A 21,332-nucleotide genomic window follows, 5' to 3' on the forward strand; every position below is an offset into this window, starting at 1 on the left:
AACAGAGAGGGGCACGGACTCCAGGCAGCGGCGCAGAGCATGGCAGCCACTGCAGAGGTGCCGAGAGCGGGCAGAGCCCAGAGCAGCGCAGCTGTCCCCCTGCGTAGCCCATTCTCTGCCCGTGCCAGCCTGGTCCCTCCCACCTTCCTGGGCTCACGGTCAATGGAGAAAGAGAAGACACAGTCTAGGCTAGACCTGTGGTGCAGAGTGCAGTGGGGGCTGGGAGGAAGGAGACAGCCTTTCCACTACAACCAACCGTCCAGGGGGGCTTCCTGGGAGAGAAGTAGGTGTTTGTGCAGAGCCTCAGAATGCGGAGTACATCAGCAGAAGGAGATACCAGGTGGAGCACACAGGCTGGACAACGCAGTGCGGCCCTGACGGCAGTTCCCAGCAGAAGGAGCACCGAGGAGTGAAGGAAATGGGTGGAACAGAGGATATCTGTGGGGAGATCAGATGTGGGGAGATCAAAGCCTTGAATGCGGACCGAAGTACAGGCGGGGGGGTGGGGGCGGGCATTAAGTACTGCAGGGCGAGAGCAGATGCTATAGTCAAAGGTCAGCTTCAGAAAGAGGAGTCTGGGGCAAGGAGAGGAGACCTTAGTCTGAGAAATTAACCAGCACCCCACCGTGGTTCGGATGTTAGGTTCAGGTGATGGAACCCCCCCTCCGAGGACAAGAGGGAGCACCATGGGGTTTGGGGGTGCAAGCAAAGCAGCAAGTCCAAGACAGACTCCCATCGGCTTCTCGGAATCCAAGAGGTTGATTCACCCTCCTGAGAGAGACCCTGGCCCAGAAGCCTCAGCGGGGCAGGTGGGAGGAGGCAGCGGGGCCTGGAGGAGGGATGCGGGCCCCAGGGTCTGGCCGCTCACCACCCCACCCCCACTCCTACCCCACCCCAGCCGAGCCCCTCTCGGGGGGGTGGGGGGGCGGCGTCCAGAAGAACTCTAGGCCTAAACACAGTATTACCGGCGATCAGGTCCGTCTCCAAACGCAAGGCATCCCTGAGCAGGCTCCCCTTCCTTTGCCCCTTCCCCAAATCGAACTGGGCCTCTAAATTCCGGTGGCGCAGACGGGGTTAAAGCCCTCTCCTGTCACCACCCCCGCGCGCCTCCACCTGCCGGCCGCCGAGACTGCCGAGGCCGGAAAGCGCGGGACGGGGCGGGGGGGGCATCACAGACGCTGAGCGACGGGCGGGAGGTGACTGGCAGCTGCCGAGCAGCAGAATACCGGGGGCGGCGGGGTGGGGGGGGCAGGAGTGGGCTCCTGGGGGCGCCCCGCACCCCCAGCCTGGCGCCTGGGGCAGTGTTCGTACCCACCGCGGGCTGGGCCGGCTCGCTCCTTCCTCGCCCGGAGCCGGGCTGGCTGGGCGGGGCAGCGCCCTCCCCGCCCCCGGACCCCGCGGGCCCGCGGGTGTCTCTAAGGTGACACTCCGGTGCTCGGCAGAGGCGGCGGCTGCAGGAGCGATCGCGCCGCCCCGGCTCCCGCTGCGCTCCGGCTCGGGCTCCCGATCCGGCTCCAGCCGTCCGGGGGGCGCCCCAGAGCGCACCGCGCAGCACCCGGACACCTACCCAGGGCCCCCGCCCCGGGCGCGGGAGGACCCCGGCCGCCTTTCCCAGGCCCAGCGCCCAGCATCTCGCTGCTCGCGTTGTCGTCGGAGCCCGGGCGTCGGGAGGGACGCGAGGGACCCAGCGCTCCCCTCCCTCCACGTTCGCTTCCCTGGGCCCAGAAGAAAGGGACACGAACTTTAGCGGGGACCCCGAAAGGCCGCAGGAGCCGCGGGAAGAGGGCAGCCGCAGGATGGCCGAGGGGCCGGGCGGCGGAGGGCCCCGCGGGGACCGGGCTGGCGGCGGCCGGGCGGCGGAGGAGGAGGTGGTGCGGCGACGCTGCCGGCGGGGGGAGGACGCCGAGGTCTCGCAGCTGTGGCCCGAGGGACCCCCGGGCACGGCCACCGGGGCCCAGGTGGAGGAGCGGTTCCGCCAGATGCACCTGCAAAAGCAAGTGTCTTACAGGTAAGAAGGGGGCAGGGGGAGCGCGCGCAGGACCACCCCACCCCCCGCCCCGTTACAGTCGGCGTTCGCCGAGCGCCGGCTGCTGCCTGACGCCGAGGGCTGGGAAATGACGACGAAGGGGGCTCTGCCCTCCGTGTGCCCGGGGCCAGAGGGAGCTTCCGGGACCCCTTCTCTGTATGGACCGTGCAAGCCCCAGTCACTGAACATGGAATTACTGGTGCCAACTGCGTGTCAGGCACTGTCCCGGGCAGTGAGGAGACACCAACCAAGACACGAGCCTCACAAACCGTGGTCCGCTGGGGCCAGCTGGGACAGCTCCCTGGCCCTCCTTCTGGGAGAAAGAGGGACCCCTTATGCATTCAATAGGCCCTACCTGAGCTCTCCTGTGGGCGGGTCCTGTGCTAGGCTCTGGCTTTGGGAGTGATTGAGCAGCTCCCTGCCCCCCTCTCCGCCCCCCCCCCCCAGCCAGGACCCTGCTGCCTAGAGATGGGAAAGGAACCCTTCCTGGACCCCTTGGCCCCAGCAGGCCCTCACTGGCATCCTCAGTGGCAGACTGAGCCTCGCACCCCCCACCTGAAGACATCATCTTCATTAAATGGCCTTCTGCCTGTGAAAGATCCCCAGCTCCCCTGGTCCTGCCACCTCTGCCTGGGGGGTTCCCTAGAGGAATCAGCCAGGATGGACCCAGAAGTCACTTTCACGACCTGGGAGGGGATGAGGGAGGACTGTCCCTCACCCAAGGGTGGTGGGTAAGTGTGCTCCCTAGACAGGGCATCTGAGGAGCTGGGGGAGGCAGGGCAGAGGCAACCCTCACCTTCCCCCTCCTCTCTCAGACCACAGCCTGAACTTGGACCTGCTGCCCCTGTAAAGCTCCCGGCCCAGAGTGACCTCCTTTGAAGGGTCCAGCAGGGACACTGAGGCATCTACAGTCCTTGACGCCATCAGCCTGGTTAGAGAGGCTAACTCTCCTGTCTGTTTACAACCACGAGGACTTGGGGAGTGTCTGAGGCTGCCTGCTTCTCCCTGGGACTTCTGGGAAGATGTTTCATAAAACCAGCCCAGCCCTGAGAGCTCGAAGGGCCTTTATGTTCTTAATGGCTCTGAAGTCATCAGGCCTCCATCACTTGGGGGAAGCGGGGGAAGAAGGGGAGGGCGCTTCACCATCACAAAGTGAGATGCTCAGACTAAATGGGAAATAGGTTAGGTTCCCAGGGGCCCTGCCTTCACTTTGGGGGGTACCTAAGGAACCCGAGGTGCCCTGAGCTCCTTTACCAAGTTCTCCCAGAGCACCATGCAGGGGGGAGGGCGTCATCTGTCCCTCGCCTTCTGGGTGCAGAGAGAAGAGCCCCTGACAGTCCCCTGGGGGAGGAGAGAGTGCACAGGGGACTGGCTGGCTGACTGATGGGAGGTGGGGCAAAGAATGCACGACCCTGGAAGAAATATTAGCCTGGAGATCAGGAGACCTGGCTCGAATTCTCGTTTCTGCCAGGGACACACCGTGTGTGCTCCCGCCGGACAGTATCTCTCTGGACCTCAGGTCTTCACCTGTAATGCATGGGGGGACCTCGGACTTTTTTCCTGTCCCTGTGGGTCAGGGACAGACAGCATCTAAAGCTGGAAAGGAGGCCAGTGTGGGGTACAGCCTGAGAGGATGAGGAGCAAAGAAAAAATAAAAAGCCAAGAGGGAAGAGGCTACACACACACACACACACACACACACACGTGCGTGGAAGCAGCTGCAAGGACTGGGACTCTCCCATTCAGGGTGGTCCCTGAATGGAGGACCCTGCACAGCCCAGACTGGAGCCTCCAGCCACTAAGAACAGAGGGTGACCTGTCTGTGACACGTCTCTGGCTGTGAAGGCATCCAGAGACCTCTGAGTCACCTGCATGAGGCCTGCAGAAGATAACACCAGGACAGGCCCCAGCCACCACCCCAGGGCCAGTCAGGAAAGGTACCTCCTCACACCAGGGTTAGGCCAGGAGCCCGGGGCTCAGGACCTGAGCCAGACAAGGCAGCAAGGCAAGGAGAGAGGCCCCTGGGGAGGGGGCAGAAGAAATTCTGTGAAGGAGGCAGCAGCCCTGGGCCCTCCAAAACCTTTCCAGGCCCAGGGAACAAGCTGTGCTATCTGGCCGAGCCCTCCCACGAGGCTGCGGCTCTGAGTGGGCTGATGACCGCTGCAAGCTCTCCTTGCTCAGGCCGCCCAGGGCTGGCAAGCGCTCAGGCCCACGGTGGCCCTCTTCACATCCTCCGCTTGCCACCGTTCCAAGCAGCTCTGGCTCACAGCTGAACCTCCCACCCCGCTGTGAGTTGCTAAGAAAAGCAGCTGAAAGCCCTTCACAGAGAGAAAAGGGACCGAAATGCGGGGGGCAAAAAAATCTGAGGGCGAGGGGTGGACTTGGAAACAGGACCGAGGCCTGGCTGCCTCTTGCGTAGGCGAGGACGGGCTTGTCCGCAGGACAGTAGAAGCTTTTAGGGATGTGGGGAGTTTCTGGAAAATAAGTCCCCCGCCCCCAGCCTGACAGCTGCTGCATGTGAATGGAGAGGTGGCAGGTTTGCACCAGTAGAAACTCTTGCAGGCAGAGGGGAGCAGGCGGACACCTTCCATCTGCGCCTGGGTGTGAGGACAGGTATGTCCCACACAATCGAGGAAGTTCTCAGGTGTCAAGGTTGGACTCAAGAGACCCCTGGAGAGTGGTGTCTAGCCTGGCAAAAGCCAGAGGGGCTGGAGGATCACTGGGTTCGGTCTGAAAGGCCCAGTCAGAGATGCAGAGCTTGGACCTCTGGAGCTCAGCCCAGCGGTTCCCTAACCAAACCACTTGGGGGATTTCTTTTCAAATAACCTCTCAAGCCCCACCCCGCAGATCCCGATATAGGTGGTCTAGGGCTGGGCCTGGGCATCTCAACTTTGACAACCTCTCCTGGGTAATTCTGATAACCAGGCAGATTTGGAAACCACTGGTTTCCCCTGTGAAGAGGTCAAACCACTGGGGTGTGGCTGGCAGGGGGCTCCCCTGTGTTGGATGCGGCTGCGGCCCCAGCAGGGCCTTAAAGGAAAACCAGCACTTCCGTCTGGAGTTCTCGCCCTGGGCCCCACACTGTCTGGCACGGGAGTATGGGGCACAGTCCCTTCCCTTGACAACAGTAGGATCCATCACAGGGCCCGACAGTAAGTAGTTGAGGCTTTGCAGGTGACACGCTCTCTGTCACTCTGCTCTGCCATTGTAGCCCAGAAGCAGCCGGCGACAATATGTACACGAAGGAGCATGGCCTGGTTCCAGCAAAACTTTATTTATAGACACTGAACTTTAAATTTCATTTCATTGCCACTGTCACAAATATTATTCTTTTGCTTTCTTTCCAACCATTTGAAATTGTAAAAACCATTCTTAGCTCACATCTCTACAACAGGCAGCAGACTGCATGTGGCCATGAGGCAGTTTGCCAACCCCTGATCCGGTAGATGGGACGGGATGAGCCCAGGGGAAAGACAGCTGACATTGGCATCGGGAATCCACCTGGGCATTGGGCAAATGGCCACCTGCATTTTACCGAGAGAGGCAGTGCAATACACAGGCTTGCAGGCTTCAGGGTCAGAGAGACCTGGGTTCAAATTCCAGCCCTGCCCCTTCCTAGCTGGATAAGCCACTTTCACCCCTGACCCTGTTTCCTCATATGGAAAACGGGGACACTAATACCCACACAAAAGAGTGGCTGGGGAGATCAGCAAGATAAGTGATGCACAATTCCTGACTCATAGTAGAGCTGGGACACAAGTTAGAAGATCTTTTGCGCCCCACCCCCATGGTGGGCCTCCTTGTGGGTCTGGGGGTCCAGCAAGGCCCCTGAAGGAGATTGGCCCCGAGCGATGGGTGATGATGAGACCTGGGGGTGGAAGAGCTTAATGGAGACTTACAGCGGGGACTGAGCTTGTGTGCATGCCTCAGCCTGCAGTCCTCCCCTGCCCCCTCCACCCCCACAGAGGAGCTGGGGGGAAGCAGCCGGGGGAGACACCTGGCAGGGGAGAGTGCCCCCTGCTGCAGGCACTTGGCAGCGGGCACACAACTCCTCCAGGGAGGGGCACCTGATCCAACTCTCCCTGCTGCTATTTACCAGGAGCTAAAAATAACCCAAGAGTGACAGGGAGATGGGGCCGATTTGTAATTTAAATAGCAACAGGATAAAGCAAGGAGCTGCAAGAGATCACATTCTGTCCTGAATTAAAAATGCAAAAACCGGGGGCAGAGAGCTGAGGTGGAGAGGAGGAGGGGGCCCCAAGGCCAGAGGAAGCCGGAAGCTGGGGGTCTATCTCTTTTCCTTTCTTTGGGAAGGGCGGGGCCCAGGCCGCGTCTGGAACTCCTTCCCCGCAGGGACCTGAGGTTCTTGCTGACAAGTGAGTCAAAGGCCACGTAGGGCAGTGCCCGGAAGTGGGGCCAGCCTCGTCCTGAAGGAAGCAGCGAGAGATCAGGATCCCAGGGAGAGGATGTTAGCCCGGCCTATTTTGACACGGCGGAGAGGGCGCTTGGGACATGTCCCCCACCCCCAGCAGCCTGTGCTCCCCACCACCCGCCCGCCGAGGGCAGGCACAAACCATGTGGGCATTCCGAGGGCCTCTGGGAGGACTGAAGGCATTTGAACAGCTTCTCTGGTGTGCTGCTGAGAACACGGCCCTTGGGCCAGGCAACAGAGAGCCTGGCCTGGAGCCTTGTTTTCGCCTCAGTGCCGTTTCAGAGCAGGGCATTTGTAGAAGCCGCTCAGGAGTCCGGGTCCCAAGGACACGGTTAGCACAGGCTGGGGAAGACCTGTCTTCAAAAACACCCAAAGGGGTGGGTCGGGGGAAGGCACTGGAACTAAACATGGCTTCTGCTGGGCTCCACTGTGCCTGACCTACAGATGCTGTAGAGCCACAGATGTTTGGGGAAGGAAAACTAGGCAGCGTGCATAGAGTAGGTGGGGATTTGAGGGCCCCTGGGCAGCCTCTTACTGAGCCTCAGAGAAGTTAAGCAATTTGTCAAGGTCACACAGCCACTGGCCGGTAGAGCCAGGATCCAAACTCAGGTGGGTTTCACTCCACAGCCTTTTTTACTTTTACAAGTGTGGAGTTTCTTAAGGATCTTTTCTTCTGGCTCTGTGCTAAGTGCACATATTCCTGGGAGGGGTACTAGGACAGGGGGTGCGGCCGCTGAAAGGTGGTCCTGCTTGCTTCGGGGTTCAGGAGCTGGGGGGAGGTTTGGAGGGCGGGCAGTGGGGGCTTGGCACTACAGACCAGTGTGGGGTCAGCAGGAGGCTCTTTAGGGCACACTCAGCTGACCCAGAGGGAGGGGATAGCCCCTCAGACTCCTCTCACTTCCAACCCCGGGGACCTGGGAGGTGCCAAAGGCCAGTTGCCAAGAGAGAGCGTGGTGATTTGAGGGTCCACCTCTGACTCCTGCGCTCCTGCAGCTCTCTTGCCCCAGTAGGAGGGGGTCTCAAGCCCCTCCTCCAGATTTCCTCCAGCTTGTGACTTTAATGAGTCTATGCAGAAGGAGCCTAATCAGATTTCCTTCCATCGCTAGCTAGTGGCACCTGCAGTCCAACTCAGGGACCTCTGTCTCCTGTGTTGGGGGTGGGGGTGGTGCCAGAGGTCCAGCACTTGGGCTGGGCTGGGCTGGCAATCAGCTGGGGCTCCTGGGCTTAGGATGGCTTCCAGGGGCTTCAGCAGGTACCGGGATCACAGGCTTAGCTTCTGGGAAGGAACTTAGACTCAAAAACTCCCCCATGTCTCCCCACAGCCACTCGTGCCAATAGGAAGCCAGTTCCCCTCCCTCTGCTCAGCTTGTCAGACACCTGTGTTCGCTCATTTCAACTTCCATAGGAAGTTACTAAGCATACACTTGCCAGCTAGGAGCAACACGCAGCTCGGGAATCCTGTAAGGAGACAAGACTAAAGAGCACAAAAGGTCACCCGACACAGGGGTGTTGTTGGCAACGAACTTGAGTGTCAGGGATGAATCAGTGGGGTGGGAGTGCTGGCTCTGGAGTGCATCTGACTCTTAGTGAGTATTTATAAAACACTGTCACACAAAGGAATGAGTGAAAACCCAGAGATCAAGGAAGCTGATTCAAATAAAACTATCAGAGCTAAATGAGACCTTTAAAATCATCTGGTTCCTCATCCAGCCCCAAGATGTTAAGTGACTTGCTCAGGCACATGGGAAGGGCTGGAGTTTGAACCAATGGACCCTGGTCTGGGCCTCTCTTCACCGTTCCACTTTTGCTTCTTGGACTGGGGTTTGGAAGGATGGAGGTTTTGACTGGTGAGACGTTATGAGCCGACGGGGGCGACAGGGCTGAGCCGACGGGGGCGACAGGGCGAGGAAGCAGCAGAGGCAGAATGCCACAGCAGGGGTGAGGAGGGCGCATGTTAAAGGAAGTGTGAAAAAAGAGGGAAGAAATATTAACTGTGCACCTACTGTGAGGGGGCACCAGGCTGGTGTGAGCGGAAGAAAATCTCTTTCCGCAGGGAAAGCCTGAACAAGAGGGAAAAAAGAAAGAAACCAGAACATAAGGAGCCTTGAAGGTCAGGCCAAGGAGGCTGGCTTGGCTGGTTTTGAGAGCAGAAGCTGTCCAGATCGTGGTGTGAGTGTTTGGTGCCCTGGTACATTTCTTTTCCCCAGCTCCCACTTAATCATCCAGGCCACAGAAAGTAGAACACCTCACCCTCTGGGGCCTCAACAAAGCCCAGAATAATTTTCTCACCTAGATTCTCCTTCCTGCGTGTATCTGGGTGGATTCGGAGGGGTCCCCAGCTCCCCAGTGCTGGCGCATGTCATCCTGGGAACTGCCAAGGGCATCTTCCCCAGCCCTGTGCACCTGTCCCTTCCAGCCTTGCCCTCCCCTTCCCCCCAAACTGGAAAGTATCGACAAGACAGCTTCGAGGAGGACAGGCCCAGGAGGACCCGATCCGGTCCCGCAGTAGTCAGGAGGTCCGCTGTGGCTCGCAGAGCCTCCAGCCTGCTGGCTTCCCCTCCAGGAGCCGCATTTCCTGCTCTCTGCTGCTCGTTCCAGAGCTGCCAGAAGCTGCAGCTGGAAAACAGGCCCAGCCCCACTTCCTCTGTTTAACTGCTCGAGCTACTTGCAGAATCCCTGGGAGAGGAGCACAGGGCCCTGCAACAGCCTTCTAGAATAGTCCTCGGCCTGGCTGGCAGAGTTTCTGATGGGCCATAGCATACAGGTCCTGCCCAGAGGGCTTCAGAGATGACGGGCTGGAAGGGAAGGCTGCTGCTGGAAAAGCTGGTGCTAAGCCTCAGGGGCATCACGTGGCTGTGTCCCCAACCCTAGAGGGGCAATTGAATGTCTTATTGAAGGGCACAGAGTCTTACTTCTACCAGTTGTCAGTTGGATGACCTTGGAAAAACAAGCCTAACAGTCTGTACCTCAGTGTCCCCAGATGTAAAAGGAAAATGACAGGATCTACCTCTTAGCGTCATTGTAAGGACCCAAAGGTTTCTGGTACAGAAGTGTCCAAGAAATATTAGCTATTGTTCTATCAATGGGAGTACTAATTATTCATGGCACAGCCCAGTTTATTAAACAATTATCTGCTGAGAAGTATTATATTCAGTCATGAGGGACACGAAGTCTATCATAGCACCAGACAGAGGTTTCTGCGGGCTGGGAAGGCATCGTGTGCGTTCCAATGTCTGCAGGCGCCACAGCGCAAACGTTTGTTGAACTGAACCGACACCATTTCTGTCCTCGAGAAACTCACAGCTTTCCTGGGGTAGCAAACACATATAGATCTCCCCAAAAATAGTCATTATAGAGCAGTGTGATTAAAGAGTGCCGGAAGAAGGTACGATTTCCAACCCAGAAACAACCCTAATAACAAAGAGTAAGTGTGTGCCTTACTACGTATTTATTAAACCTTCCTGACGGCCCCAGAGTCCGGCACAGTGAGGCCTCTTGGCAAACACATCAAGCCCATTCCTTCCTCGGGACCTCGAATGCTCTGCTCCTGGGCGGTTACGTCATTTGCTCTTGATTCACTCAGGTCTGTTCTCCAGGACACCTCCTCAGAGACGCTTTCCCAATCCCCCTACCAAAGTGGTACTCCCCCCCATGCCATCATTTTCTTCCACCTTCATTTTGGCCTCATTTGTTCTCTATAGCACATCCCATTACCTGACGTTGTTTCGTATATTATTTGTTTCCTAGATGTCTCCCACTAGAATCTAAGCTCTGTAGTCACAGCCCTGCTTCTGTGCTCACTGCTGTGTAGTCTGGCACCATGTCTGATGCACAGAAGGCACTCAACAAATAGTCATAGGATGAATTCACTTTATAAACCCTTTCACCTCTTATTTAAACCCCATCAAAGGCCATGAGTTCAATTATGACTCTCACCCTCCTTCCATTTTACAGATGGGAAAAGTGAGGCTTCAGAAAAGCCCCCTGACACATGTTTTCACAGGTTTATCAGTTTACTTTCTACCTCGTTCCAGAAAGGTTCAAGGTGGACCCAGAAAGGTCCTGAGCTGACCTGACTCAGGTCGAACAGCTGGTAAGGGGCAGAAACATGATAAGCCCACATTTTCTAGCTCCATTCTGGTCTTCTCTCTGCTCTGCCCCTATCCCATGTGCCTGGCCCTTGTTAGATGCTGTGAGCCTCTGGTAGTTGTGATGAAGCGGGAGACCTCAGCAGGACCAGGAGGTGAAAATCCAAGCGGCAAAGTGGAGAGGAAGGCCAGCCTGAGGCTGAGGTTCAAATTCCAGCCTGGGCAGGTCTGGTGGCTGCCTAGCAGCCTCTGATTCTTGGGACTGTCTCCTGGCTGTTGGGCTGGGCTTGTCCTCACCTGCCTCTTGCTCTCCCGCGCAGCTCCTCTTCCAGCCGGCCTCCTGCCCCAGCCAGCGGAAGGCGCCTGCGAGGTCCCTGGTCCTCTGCTGGGGCAGTCAGCTGGCCTCTCGCAGGGCCCCCGGTCAGGAAGTGCCAAAAGAGGAAGAGAGTCGCCGGCAGGATGAGCGTACTGGGGGCCGGCCACAGTACTCAGGGAGGCTGCAATGAGGCCACAGCTCTGGGCCCCGAGGAGGCGCTGGGGACAGAAGAAGGGGAAAGGCCGGGGGCACTGAGGCAGATGTGGCGCTACCGCTCCTGGGACGTGCCACAGATCCCAGCCGAGAGCCCCCAGACACAGTAGGTACTCAGGGTGGCGCGGGAATGGGCACCTCCAGCCCTCTATGAGTCTTCTTTTATCTGGGATGGGGCTTGCGGCAGGAGCGGGGTTACCTACCCCACCCGTTGTCCAGCAGCTCTGCAGAGGTTCAGAAAAAGCGAGGGGGTTCTCGGCAGGATGAAGGGAACCCCAATGTCTGGATTGCTGGGGGCAGTGTGGTGGAGGGCTGAGTTCGCAGGAGGCTGCGTGTTGACGGCACTCACAGCAGGGGGATCTGGGAAGAGAAGTCCCCACAGGAATAAGGCAGTCGGTACTATAAGGTGCTGTGCAGACTCAGCGGGCTCTTCAGCTGTTTCTGGTCTCCTCCCTCAGAACTTGGTGTCAAAAGTTTTCCAAAGGGGCCCATGCACCCCAGGAGGACAGCATGAGGCTCACTTGGGGATTTCACTGTCCTCCTGGTCATCCTGGCACCTGAGGCTAGCTGGAGGGCTGGTATCCCACCTCCCTGTCCACACCTCCAGGCCCACAGGAAACTTTAAGGAAGCTGGAAGGTTCTAAGCTTCTGAGTGCTGGCTATTTTTCAAAACCGCAGGCTTTCCCATAGGTCACAGCTCCCAGCATTGTCTATACATGGCTGCCTGAGGCTGGAAAATGGGCAACCAGTCCCCCAGAGGAAAGGGTAGAAGTAAAGGTGACACAGGATGTGGCTTTGCAGACAGGAGCACGAACAGAAACAGCGGGCAGCTGATGTGGGCATCAGGGTGACAGGGTTTGGGAGGAGGAAGACTATGCTCTCCAGCTTCCTGGCCTCCCTTTGTCAGCCCTGCTGAGGCTACCGGAGCTGCCGGAGCTGCCTGAGCTGCTGCCTCCCCTGCATGCGTGCTGCGGCATCCCAGGCCACTGCTCTGGCTCCGATTGCTTTCCTCACCTTTGTTCGTTTATTTTCTTTTTTAAAATGGATTTTAGAGCGTGAGAGAGAAACATCAATTTGTTGTTCCACTTATTCGTGCATTCATTGGTCGATTCTTACTTGTGCCCCCTGACCCAGGATCGAACCTGCAACCTTGGTGCACTGTGACAATGTTCTAACCGACTGAGCTACCCAGCCAGGGCTTCCTCATCTTTAGAAGGGACAACCCCTGGTACCTAGAGGTGTCTGTGTGTGTGTCTGAGAGGCCCATTTCCGGTGGGTGGTGTGTGTGTAAGAGGGATGTGGCAATGCATAACTGTTGTTCTGGGGGTCTTTGTGCACAGGAGAAAGGTGTGCATGTTCTATGTGGGTGTGCATGTTGGTGAATAAGAGTGTGGTCCTTATGTATGTGTTTTCATGAGTGTGTAAAAAGTGTGCAGGTGATTCCTATAATGTAAGAGATCTACAGGTTTTGTTGGACACTGTCTTGGGGAAATAAGACAGCTATTTGGAGTGTGCAAAAGGGTTAGAATCAACTGTGAATAGCTGTGGAAAGGTGAGTTTGTATGAGAAAAGTGTATGTTCTTTGTTAGAGTGTGCAAGGGTCACTTTGGTGTAATGTGGGTCCTGGTATACATTTCTGAGTGTCAGAGGCTGGGGTTGGAAGTCTTGGTTTGAGTAGTGAGTGAACGTAACTGTGTGACTGGCGTGTTTGTTCTGCATGTGGAAAGCACTGTGTGACTTTTGTTCCCTTGTGTGTGATTTGGGAGAGCTAAGGGGGTAAGGGCAGAGATTGTATGAGTGTCTGTGAGCCAGTCACTGGGTGTTCAAGAGAGGGGTCTATTCCTTGTGGCTGTGGGAGTGGAGAAGGTGACAGCCGTCCTCATGGGTGTTCACTAGCGATCGGGTACGTTGTTGCTGGGGGAGGGGTCTTAAGGGGAGGAAAATATTGTACGTGTCTAGGTGGGCGCAGTGCGGCCGTGTCAGGGGGGAGATTCTGTGGGATCCTGGCGGACCTGCCGAAGGTTTGGGGGCGGGACCTTGAGTGTCCCGCCCTAGGCCCCGCCCCCCCAGGGGGCCGAGGAGGGTTGCTGAGCGGCCGGCGGCCGGCAGAGGGCGCCGCGGGCGGGTGCCGCCGCGCAACCGAGGGGGCGTGTTCGGCGGCGGACAGGCAGCAGCCCGGCCAGCTATGCGGGGTCCTGCAGCCGCGGCTGGCGGCACTTCCTGGAGCGGCGGCGGCCGCTTCCCCGGCACCTGGGTGTGGGGCGCGGGGGCGCGCGGCGCGGGGCGGGCAGAGCGAGCGCGCGCCATGCCCGCGGCGGGCGGCGCGGAGCCGGCGTGTTGAGCCCCGGCCGCCGGCCCGGCATGGACGTCTCCCGCGGACCCGCCGCCGGCCGGGGCTAGGGCCGGATGGAGCCGCGGGACTGCAGCCCCGAGGCCCGGAGCAGCGACTCCGAGTCGGCCTCCGCCTCGTCCAGCGGCTCCGAGCGCGACACCTGTCCTGAGCCGGACAAGACGCCGCGGCGCCACAGCAAGCGGCGCTTCCCAGGGCTGCGGTTCTTCGGGCATAGGTGAGCGGGGCGGCGGCGGGCAGGGCACCGCGGCACCTGGCGGATACGGCGCCTGACACCGGGAGGCATTCCTCGGCCACTTAGTGTCAGGCCACTTAGTGCTGACACGGAGTGGAGGTCTCCGACGGGCACCGGTGGTACGGGCTGTCTTGGCGTGGGTTCCTCGTGGGGGTCATCCTCCAATGTCCTAGCACTGGCACCAAGTGGGGGTCATTCCCTGGCACCGGCAACTTAGCACGCCTCCTGCGTGGTACCCAGGCAGGGTCAGCTTCCAACTCTCCAGCAGGGAGGCAGGATGACCTCAACCCCCTGCCACCAGCAGGTAGAGCACCAGGACTGGTCACTCACCCCTTCTTGGCACTGATAAAACAGGGCGCCCTCTGAGCCTCCTGGCCCGGTGAGGTGGGGAATCTGGCCGCCCCCCTGGACCTCTTGGTGAGGCCCCGTTGCCTACCACCACGTCGTGACATCTGTAGAACATGGCCTTGCTGATACTGTCAGGGCACATAGGCCGTCCTGGAGCCCTGGTCACTGATTGAATCGCTCAACATTTTAAGCCTCTCTTTGGGGTTGGGGGTGCCTGGCCACCTGTTCTACAGTACTCATGATTAACTGGGAGACCCCACCCTCTATCTCTGCTAGGCATAGGGACCTCTCCCCCTACCTTTCAGTCCTTCCTTTCTGGAAAAGGGATGGGGTGGGCTGCAGTCTGGAATCTGTGCTGACTGTTCAAGCTCCATCTTGCCCCCTCCCCCAGCACACCAAATGTCACCATCTTGTGCCAGTAACAGGGCTTTGACCAAGACCCTGGTGAGGAACTGGGGGAGGGTGTGGAAAGATTGAGTGCAGGCGGTTGGTGTCATGTGTGCTGAATTGGCTGGGAGCCGCTTCCTGCTGGTGCAGCCCTTGTGTAAGGTGAGGGAAGGTGGAGCCCGGTGAGTACCCCACCTGGCTCCCTGGACTTTCTCCTGACTGCCGGCTGCCCTCCAGTGGCTGAGGAGCTTGCGGCCAATCAGCTAAGGACCCCAAAGCCAACTCATACTGGACTCTGACCGCTTGGAGTCTGCCCAAGGCCTCCCGCTCACTTTCCTTCAGTTGCCCAGGTTTCGTGGCATTTGGCCCCCCTGAGCTTTACCCTGCCTCTTCCCAAGATAGACTTTACCACCACTAGCGTGGGCATTCTTCTCCTGTTGTGCTGGTTGGCATCCCCGTAGTGCTTACCTATGCCCTCCGCCGGCCTCACCCTAGCCAGGGCCCTGCTCTTTGCACCTGCATTGTGTTGCCAAGCACACCCACACTGGCAGATGGAGCTCCGTGTGCTCTTGTGAAGCCATGGGGACTTCAGTGTCATATGAAATGGGGACGGGAGCAAACCTTCCACTACCTCTTGTTTTGTCACCCAAAGCGCTGTAAGATGGAGCGAGCAGTTTACACCCAGCCCTGCAGGATGTAGCCTCCAGTGTTCACGGGCTTCAGAGGGGGAGGGAGGGGCTCTGCCGGAGGCTTCCTGTCCCTGCCCACAGGGCACTGAGTCTGGGGCTTTTCCGACCGACCCAGGCCGTGCCCCTTCTGAAGGGCACAGGTTTGTGGATGTAGGGACCTCAGGCACATTCAGGAGGAAGAACAAGAAGCAAGAAAACCAACAAATACCTTTACATAATTCTCCAAAATAAGCAGGATAGGTGTTATTTCTCCATTTTTATAGATGAGGAAAACACAGGCTCAAAAAACGTAAGTTGTTTTCCCAGGGTCACGTAGAAAAGAGGCAGAGGTAGAATTTGAACTCTAGTCTGATTTCAGAACCCGCACCCTGTTTTCTATATCAGGTCCTCAAACAACATCACAGTGACCTGGTAACCTGTAGGAAATACAGTTCCCTAGGTCTTACCTTTGGCATGTGTGGCTGGAGGTGGGATGTGGACTTTTTTTCACAGCTTCTCAAGTGTTTTTGATGTGCTACCAAGTTTGCAAACCACAGTATTACATCACCCTGGGGCTGCTAAGTGATCCAGTAGGATGTTTAATGAGAAGAAGGCCTGAAGCACCTCCAGAAGCACGCAGGGAGTGCCTCCTGTGTGGCAGCCCTGTGCTGGGGCAGAGGGCATTCAGAAACGAATACGCTGGGAAAACCCAGTGGAGCCAGGGAGGGGGCAATGGAGGAAAAGAGTTTTCCCTGACAGGCCTGGGAGCTCAGAGAATCACATGCCCACTGGGGCTGACCTCCCTTTGCTTTGATTGGTGGGGGGTGGGAGGGCAGCAAGGACAAGCATTTGGAACAGTGCATCTGACCTGGGCACTGCCTCTTTAATACTGTTTAGTTAGTCCTGCCGCCTTTACTGGTTGTCAGTCTCGGGCAAAAGTCCCCAGGGCTCCCGCTGAAACCACCCCTTCATCTTTTCCCCAGGCTCCGTGCTTATTCTTAACCTGCTCTGGCTTCTCGTTGGGTGTCCTCCTTCTGCCTTCCTCCCCATCCTGCTCCCCTCCCCTCCCATACACACCTCAAACCTGAGGGGCACAATGAGCGAGTAGACAGTGGCTAGAAGGAAGCCTCAAGGATGACATACCTTGGTGGTGGCAACGGAATCAGTGTTGAGAAGTCTGCATCACATCTCAGCTCAGTGGGGAAGTTCTCTGGATAACCAATTAGCACTCTCTGCTGCGGGCTTGGGAGGGGCAGTGGTGGTACCTGTGGGGCATCGCGGTGTTTGCCTCCCTGGTCCGCTCGGGTAGAACAGTCTCTGAACAGCCCCTTTGGCATCTTTCTCAAGAGGCTTTTCCTTCAAGTCCACCTCAGCCCCTCACAACTGGCTTCACCTTCTTGAAACCTAGGCAGCAGCCCACCCTGTCCCCTTCTTGAGCCCAGTGAGACACAAAGCTGAGTCACGATTCTCCCCAGCTCCATCCCACCTCTCCTGTCCTTGCTGGCAACCACCAGCCCCCTCCCGGAAGAAGGGGTGCGGGCCCTGCCCTAGTCCCAGAGCATCTGCCTTTTCCTCCATGCTTACCTTTCACATTCTGTTGGCCTAAGGGGTGGTCAGTCCGAAGAGGAGGGGTGTTGACTCTGTCCCCTCCTTGTTCTCCAGAGCCCACTGGAGGGAGGACGTGCTTGTCCTTTGACCTGGTCCTGGCAGCCTGATCCTGGGCAGGTCACACAGCTTGTGGATGAGCTGGTTTTGCGCCCCAGGGGCATCAGAACTTCCCTGGCCCTTTAAACATCTAGACACAGGGGCCTCAGCCTGAAGAGTCCCTGGGAGCCGGCTCACTGGCTCTGGCACCCCTGCCCTTCGTTAGTGCTCAAAGTCATCCGTTCCCTGCGGGCAGGAAATGCACCTGTGGAACGGGTTTGAAACAATAGGTCCCATTGAGAGGTGATGCCACATGGCCCCTAGTGAGCATGGTCCCTGACTCCAGGCAGGCAGAGGGTGCCCGCCGGGCAGCCTGAGCAGAAGCAGTCCCAGGTCGGGGTGGTTTTGCAATGACTGAGAGGGGATGCCTCACACACAGAGATGAGAGTATCTGTTCGTGGCGCCGGCGTGTCTAGAGCAAAAGGAGCCTCTTTGAGTGGTTTGTCTTGCTCAGGCTTATACTGGGAGTGGCCCAGGTGACCAAGGGAGGCAGGTGCAAGACAGAGAGTGCCTGGGTTCCCACCAGTTTGGGAAGAAAAATGGGCCTCAGTGGCTGAGCCATGCATCAGCTCACCTCACTCAGCCTGCTCCCTGGGCAATGTCGTGTGCCAGTGCGGAGCTGGCCGAGGTCGGGAACTAGGTGGGGTAGGGCTGCCACGGTCTTCCCTCTGCTGCCACACGCCTGTCAGAGTCTCTGGCTTGCGGGTCCAGGAGGAGGTGGGCACCTCTCATCATTTTCTCTCCGTGCCATGCTCCAGAAAGGTCAACTCTCAGGACACGAAGTTGCCCAGGCTCTCAAGTTGGCCAAAGAGAGCACAAGAGTGGGTGTCTTCCCAGGCAAGGCGGAGGAAGGACTGAGTGACCCTAGTCAGAGAAAGCCTGGGTGCTGGGCAGCTGGAGGTGGGGAGTAGAAAGAGACAGGCCTGCCCTCCTTGGCTTCCTGGAGCCCTCTCCAGGATTCACCAGTCACCACCCAAGCAGAAGAGGAGGTGAGTGGGCCCGCCTGCCCAGAGGCTTGGCTTGGGCTGGTCCCTAGTTGGAGCAGAGGTCCCCTCCTCACAAACGCCAGTTTCAAGGTCCAGAAACTGACTGCGAACTTGCCTTGCAGTTTCCCATAGCAACACAAGGGGGCAACAGCCACCACTCTGGGGATGGCAGGGAAGGAGAGATCTTACTTCCTGCTATCCACTTGCACCGGAGACTGTCTGTGGGTGGACCTACAGGCATCTCCTACTCGTGAGTTACCTGATACTCTGGCTATGAGGGTGGAGCCAGTCAGAAGTAGCAGAAGGCAGGTTGAGCGTGAGCTTCCCTGTCACCTGGCCCAACCCTTCCTCCTTCCTGGAGATTGAGTCCCAGTGAGGTGGCCTTGACTGGGCCAAGGTCTCACAGCTGACTAGGTTTATCCGGGACTCCAGTGCCAGTCCCCTGACTCCAAGGCTAGGTCAGTTGGTATCACGTCACAGGATCTCAAAGCCTTTCCTGCTTTCTGAGAAATCCTCGTCTGGCACGTTTCAACCTGCCCTCTGCCTCTCCTCCTGGAGGCTGCTGCTGCCACCCGAGCAGTTCTCTGGGGCAGCATGGGAGGGGAGAGTGTGGATAAGAAGGGGGACCGCTCTGCCTGCATCCAGGCTCACCAGCTCCCCTTGCTCCTGGGTGGGACTAGTGGGGTGCACGTTGGAGTGGTACCAAGCACTCATTTTTTGCTCCCCTGGATTGCTTCCTCTGTGGCTCTCAGCATGGGACCTGGCTGGCAGTCTCAGCTGGGGGAAGGATAGGCCAGCGCAGTGACCAGTGCCCTGGAGGGGCTGTCATGCTGCCATCGTTCCTTTCTGCCTCCTTCCTCAGCTGCGACTCCAGAGACAAGGGTAGGGATGCAGAGCAGGTTTGAGTGAGACCAAGGGCCCTGTGGCCCGGGGAGAGGGGAGGGAGGCGGAGATGGGCACCCCACCCACCTCCACGCACCCCTGCATCCAGGTGAAGGACGTGCCCGCACACCTTTCTTTGGCAAATAACAGTTGTCAGAAGCTTTGAAATCCAGTTTCGTGTAATCCCACAACAACCTTATAGTCAGTTGTTTTTATTCCCATTTTTCAGAGGAGAAACTGAGGCTCTGAGAGGTCAGAGGCGTGGCCCAGGACCTCCCAGCTCTCCCAGGAGCCCAGACCCAGGGCCATTTTCACGGCGCCAGGCTGCACTGCTCACTGGCACTCTTTGCTTCCTTTTTAAAATTTTCCCACCCCAGGGTGGTGGGGCCTGGCAAAGGGCGTGAGGGCCCGTGAGACTGAGAGAATTTTGTCTCATGTAGGGGTGGAGTAAGACCCACGCAGTGATCTGCTCCTGGACCCTGAGGGAGAACTCTCACCAGGATCCTGACCTCCGGGGGAGCCAGGCTGGGCTGGGGGAGAGCCTTGGGCAGGGAGACTAGTTGTCCTGTGGCTCCCTGGCTGGATCTGGAGTGGAGGGGCAAGTCTGTGACCTTTTCTTTTGCTTTCAAAGTGCAGGGAGTGGAAGACCAAAGGGATGTGTTTCAAGGAGCCCCTGAGATCACCCTGGGGTCAGAGGGTGGCCTGCGGCCTGGGGAGAGGTGCTCAGGAGGGGAGCTCAGGGCACGGGCCTTGTCTGCACCCAGCACCCCGCAGTGAGAAGTCTGAAAAGAGAGCGTGGGCCCTAGAGCCCTCCCCTCTGCTTTTGGCGGTCTCCTCCCCCTTGCTGCTGGCAGAGCACCAGTCAGAGCTCCCACTTAGAGGCCCTTCCCCTGCCCGGGCTGAGCCCAATCGCAGCACATGCCAAAATAGCTGTCTGGGAGCCGGGGCCTGCGCCGCCCACGCCCCAGCATCTCCTGGGTTAACAGCTTGCCTGTCTCTCCGCCCCCCTTCCCCAGCTTGCTGACATTTCACTGAGGTGGGGGCGGTTGTGAAAGGGGGCAAGCTGGTTCCTGCTCTCCCGCCCACACAGACACCCCGCTGATACAGCCGGCCACCCACTGCCCCCCCTCTGGAAGGCATCCTTTAGGGGGAGACCTTCCTTCCTGTCCCATGACGTGGGGTTTCTACTGGCAGACAGTGTGGGGAACACGCTCGGTGCCATGCCGTCCGTGGGAGACCCACGGCAGCTGCAGAGAGCTGTCGTCCCCCCAGATGTCTCTCTGAAAATTATTTTAAAGTATTTTCTAAAGCATTACGTATTTTGCAATTAGAAAAGTATGCAGAGTAACCTTGACTGGTGTGGCTCAGTGGGTTGGGCATCATCCCACAGACCGAAAGGTCGCTGGTTCGATTCCCTGCCAGGGCACATGCCTGGGTGGCAGGCCAGGTCCCCGGTTGGGGGCGTGCGAGAGGCCCCTCGTAAATGTTTCTTTCACACAATGATGTTTCTCTGCCTCTCTTTCCTCTCCCTTTCCCTCTCTCTAAAAATAAATTAATAAAATATTTTTTAAAATCCCAGAGTAGTGTCACACCACCAGTTAGCTCAGTCAGATCTTAACCACTATGCCGTGTTCGCCGGAGATAGGGCTGGAGGCCCCCACACTGCACCCGCCCCCCCCTCCCTCCAAGTAGACCACAGGCCTGGTCCTTCTGTGTGTTTGTATTCACGTGCTGTTCTAAAATTCTTCCCTACACAGGTACAAGTCCACAGCAGCGTATAGTACTGTTTTGCATGGTTTTCCACTAGATTTACATGCACTTGTACTGAACATACTCTGAGTTCAGGTTTTCCCATTGTTTTGGACACCTAACTATCTTGAAACATGAGCTCTAGAGAACCTACTTTACCTGCCATTTACTACCCCTTTTTGTGAGTGCAAGCTTACAGAAGGTTTGTAAGCTTACAGAAAGTTTTATCTGCCCGGTATCCATTCAGTGGGCATCAGGCTGTTGGCCGTTGTGTGGCCCATGCTAGCGAACCTTCAGAACTGTTCTGGCCCACATCTCCTGGTGCACCCTCCCCACCGGTGCGCCCCCCGCCCCCCCCCCAGTGCATGCTGACAGAGTGGTGTGTCTTCAGCTTAGATGGTTGTTGCTGAATTGTGCTCCAAAGTGGTGGTCCTAAATTTTAGGCCTCTGGAGTTTGTTTCTTTCTTTAAAGTTTTGGTAAACTGAGGAATTGGTTACCAGGAACAAACACTTTCTCTTTCAAGCTTGTAACACTCCCATAAGGAAGACATGGCAGGTATCCCGCCCACTTATCAGATGAGGACATTGAGGCTCAGGCAGGGCAAGGGGCGTGGCTTGAGGTCATAAAGCTGATCAGAGGCAGAGCCCCTCTGGGCCTTCGAGTCCAAATCCTTAGGAAAGACCACTAGGAGAGGTTTTAGGCACAGTTTCTGCCTCAAAGCCAGCAGGAAAACCCCTATGTGGGGTACACGGAAACCTGGGAACAGGGTCGGTCCCCAGGGGCTGACAGCTGGTTGTGAGAAGATCTCCTAGAGGATGGAGAAGGAAGCAACGTGATCAGAAGGTTTGGGAGGGAGGTTAAATTTTGAATGAGGGATGGGGGGGGTGCTGCTCCTGGCAGATGGGGAATGGCAGCCTACAGCAGACATAGGAGAAGGCAACAAGAGA

At 57.7% G+C, this 21,332-nt stretch overlaps 1 protein-coding gene across 6 annotated transcripts in view; it reads left to right on the forward strand.

Moving 5' to 3' along the window:
* Nucleotides 1–1,781: 1,781 nt before the first annotated feature.
* Nucleotides 1,782–21,332, forward strand: part of DGKZ (diacylglycerol kinase zeta) — a 41,213-nt gene continuing 21,662 nt past the window's right edge. For 2 of the 6 annotated variants that reach the window (XM_045825133.1, XM_045825134.1), the window contains exon 1: nt 1,782–2,008. In XM_045825133.1, coding sequence (XP_045681089.1) covers nt 1,797–2,008 — 212 coding nt within the window. In that variant the 5' untranslated portion in view covers nt 1,782–1,796. Of the gene's footprint in view, nt 2,009–10,990; nt 11,182–13,286; nt 13,643–21,332 lie in introns of those variants that run through there. The other 4 variants (XM_045825136.1, XM_045825138.1, XM_045825135.1 and 1 more) reach the window with 3 other exon arrangements.

This window comes from Phyllostomus hastatus, unplaced genomic scaffold (assembly GCF_019186645.2).
Source record: "Phyllostomus hastatus isolate PE091 unplaced genomic scaffold, TTU_PhHast_1.1 phas_scaffold_585, whole genome shotgun sequence".
Classification (NCBI taxonomy): domain Eukaryota; kingdom Metazoa; phylum Chordata; class Mammalia; order Chiroptera; family Phyllostomidae; genus Phyllostomus; species Phyllostomus hastatus.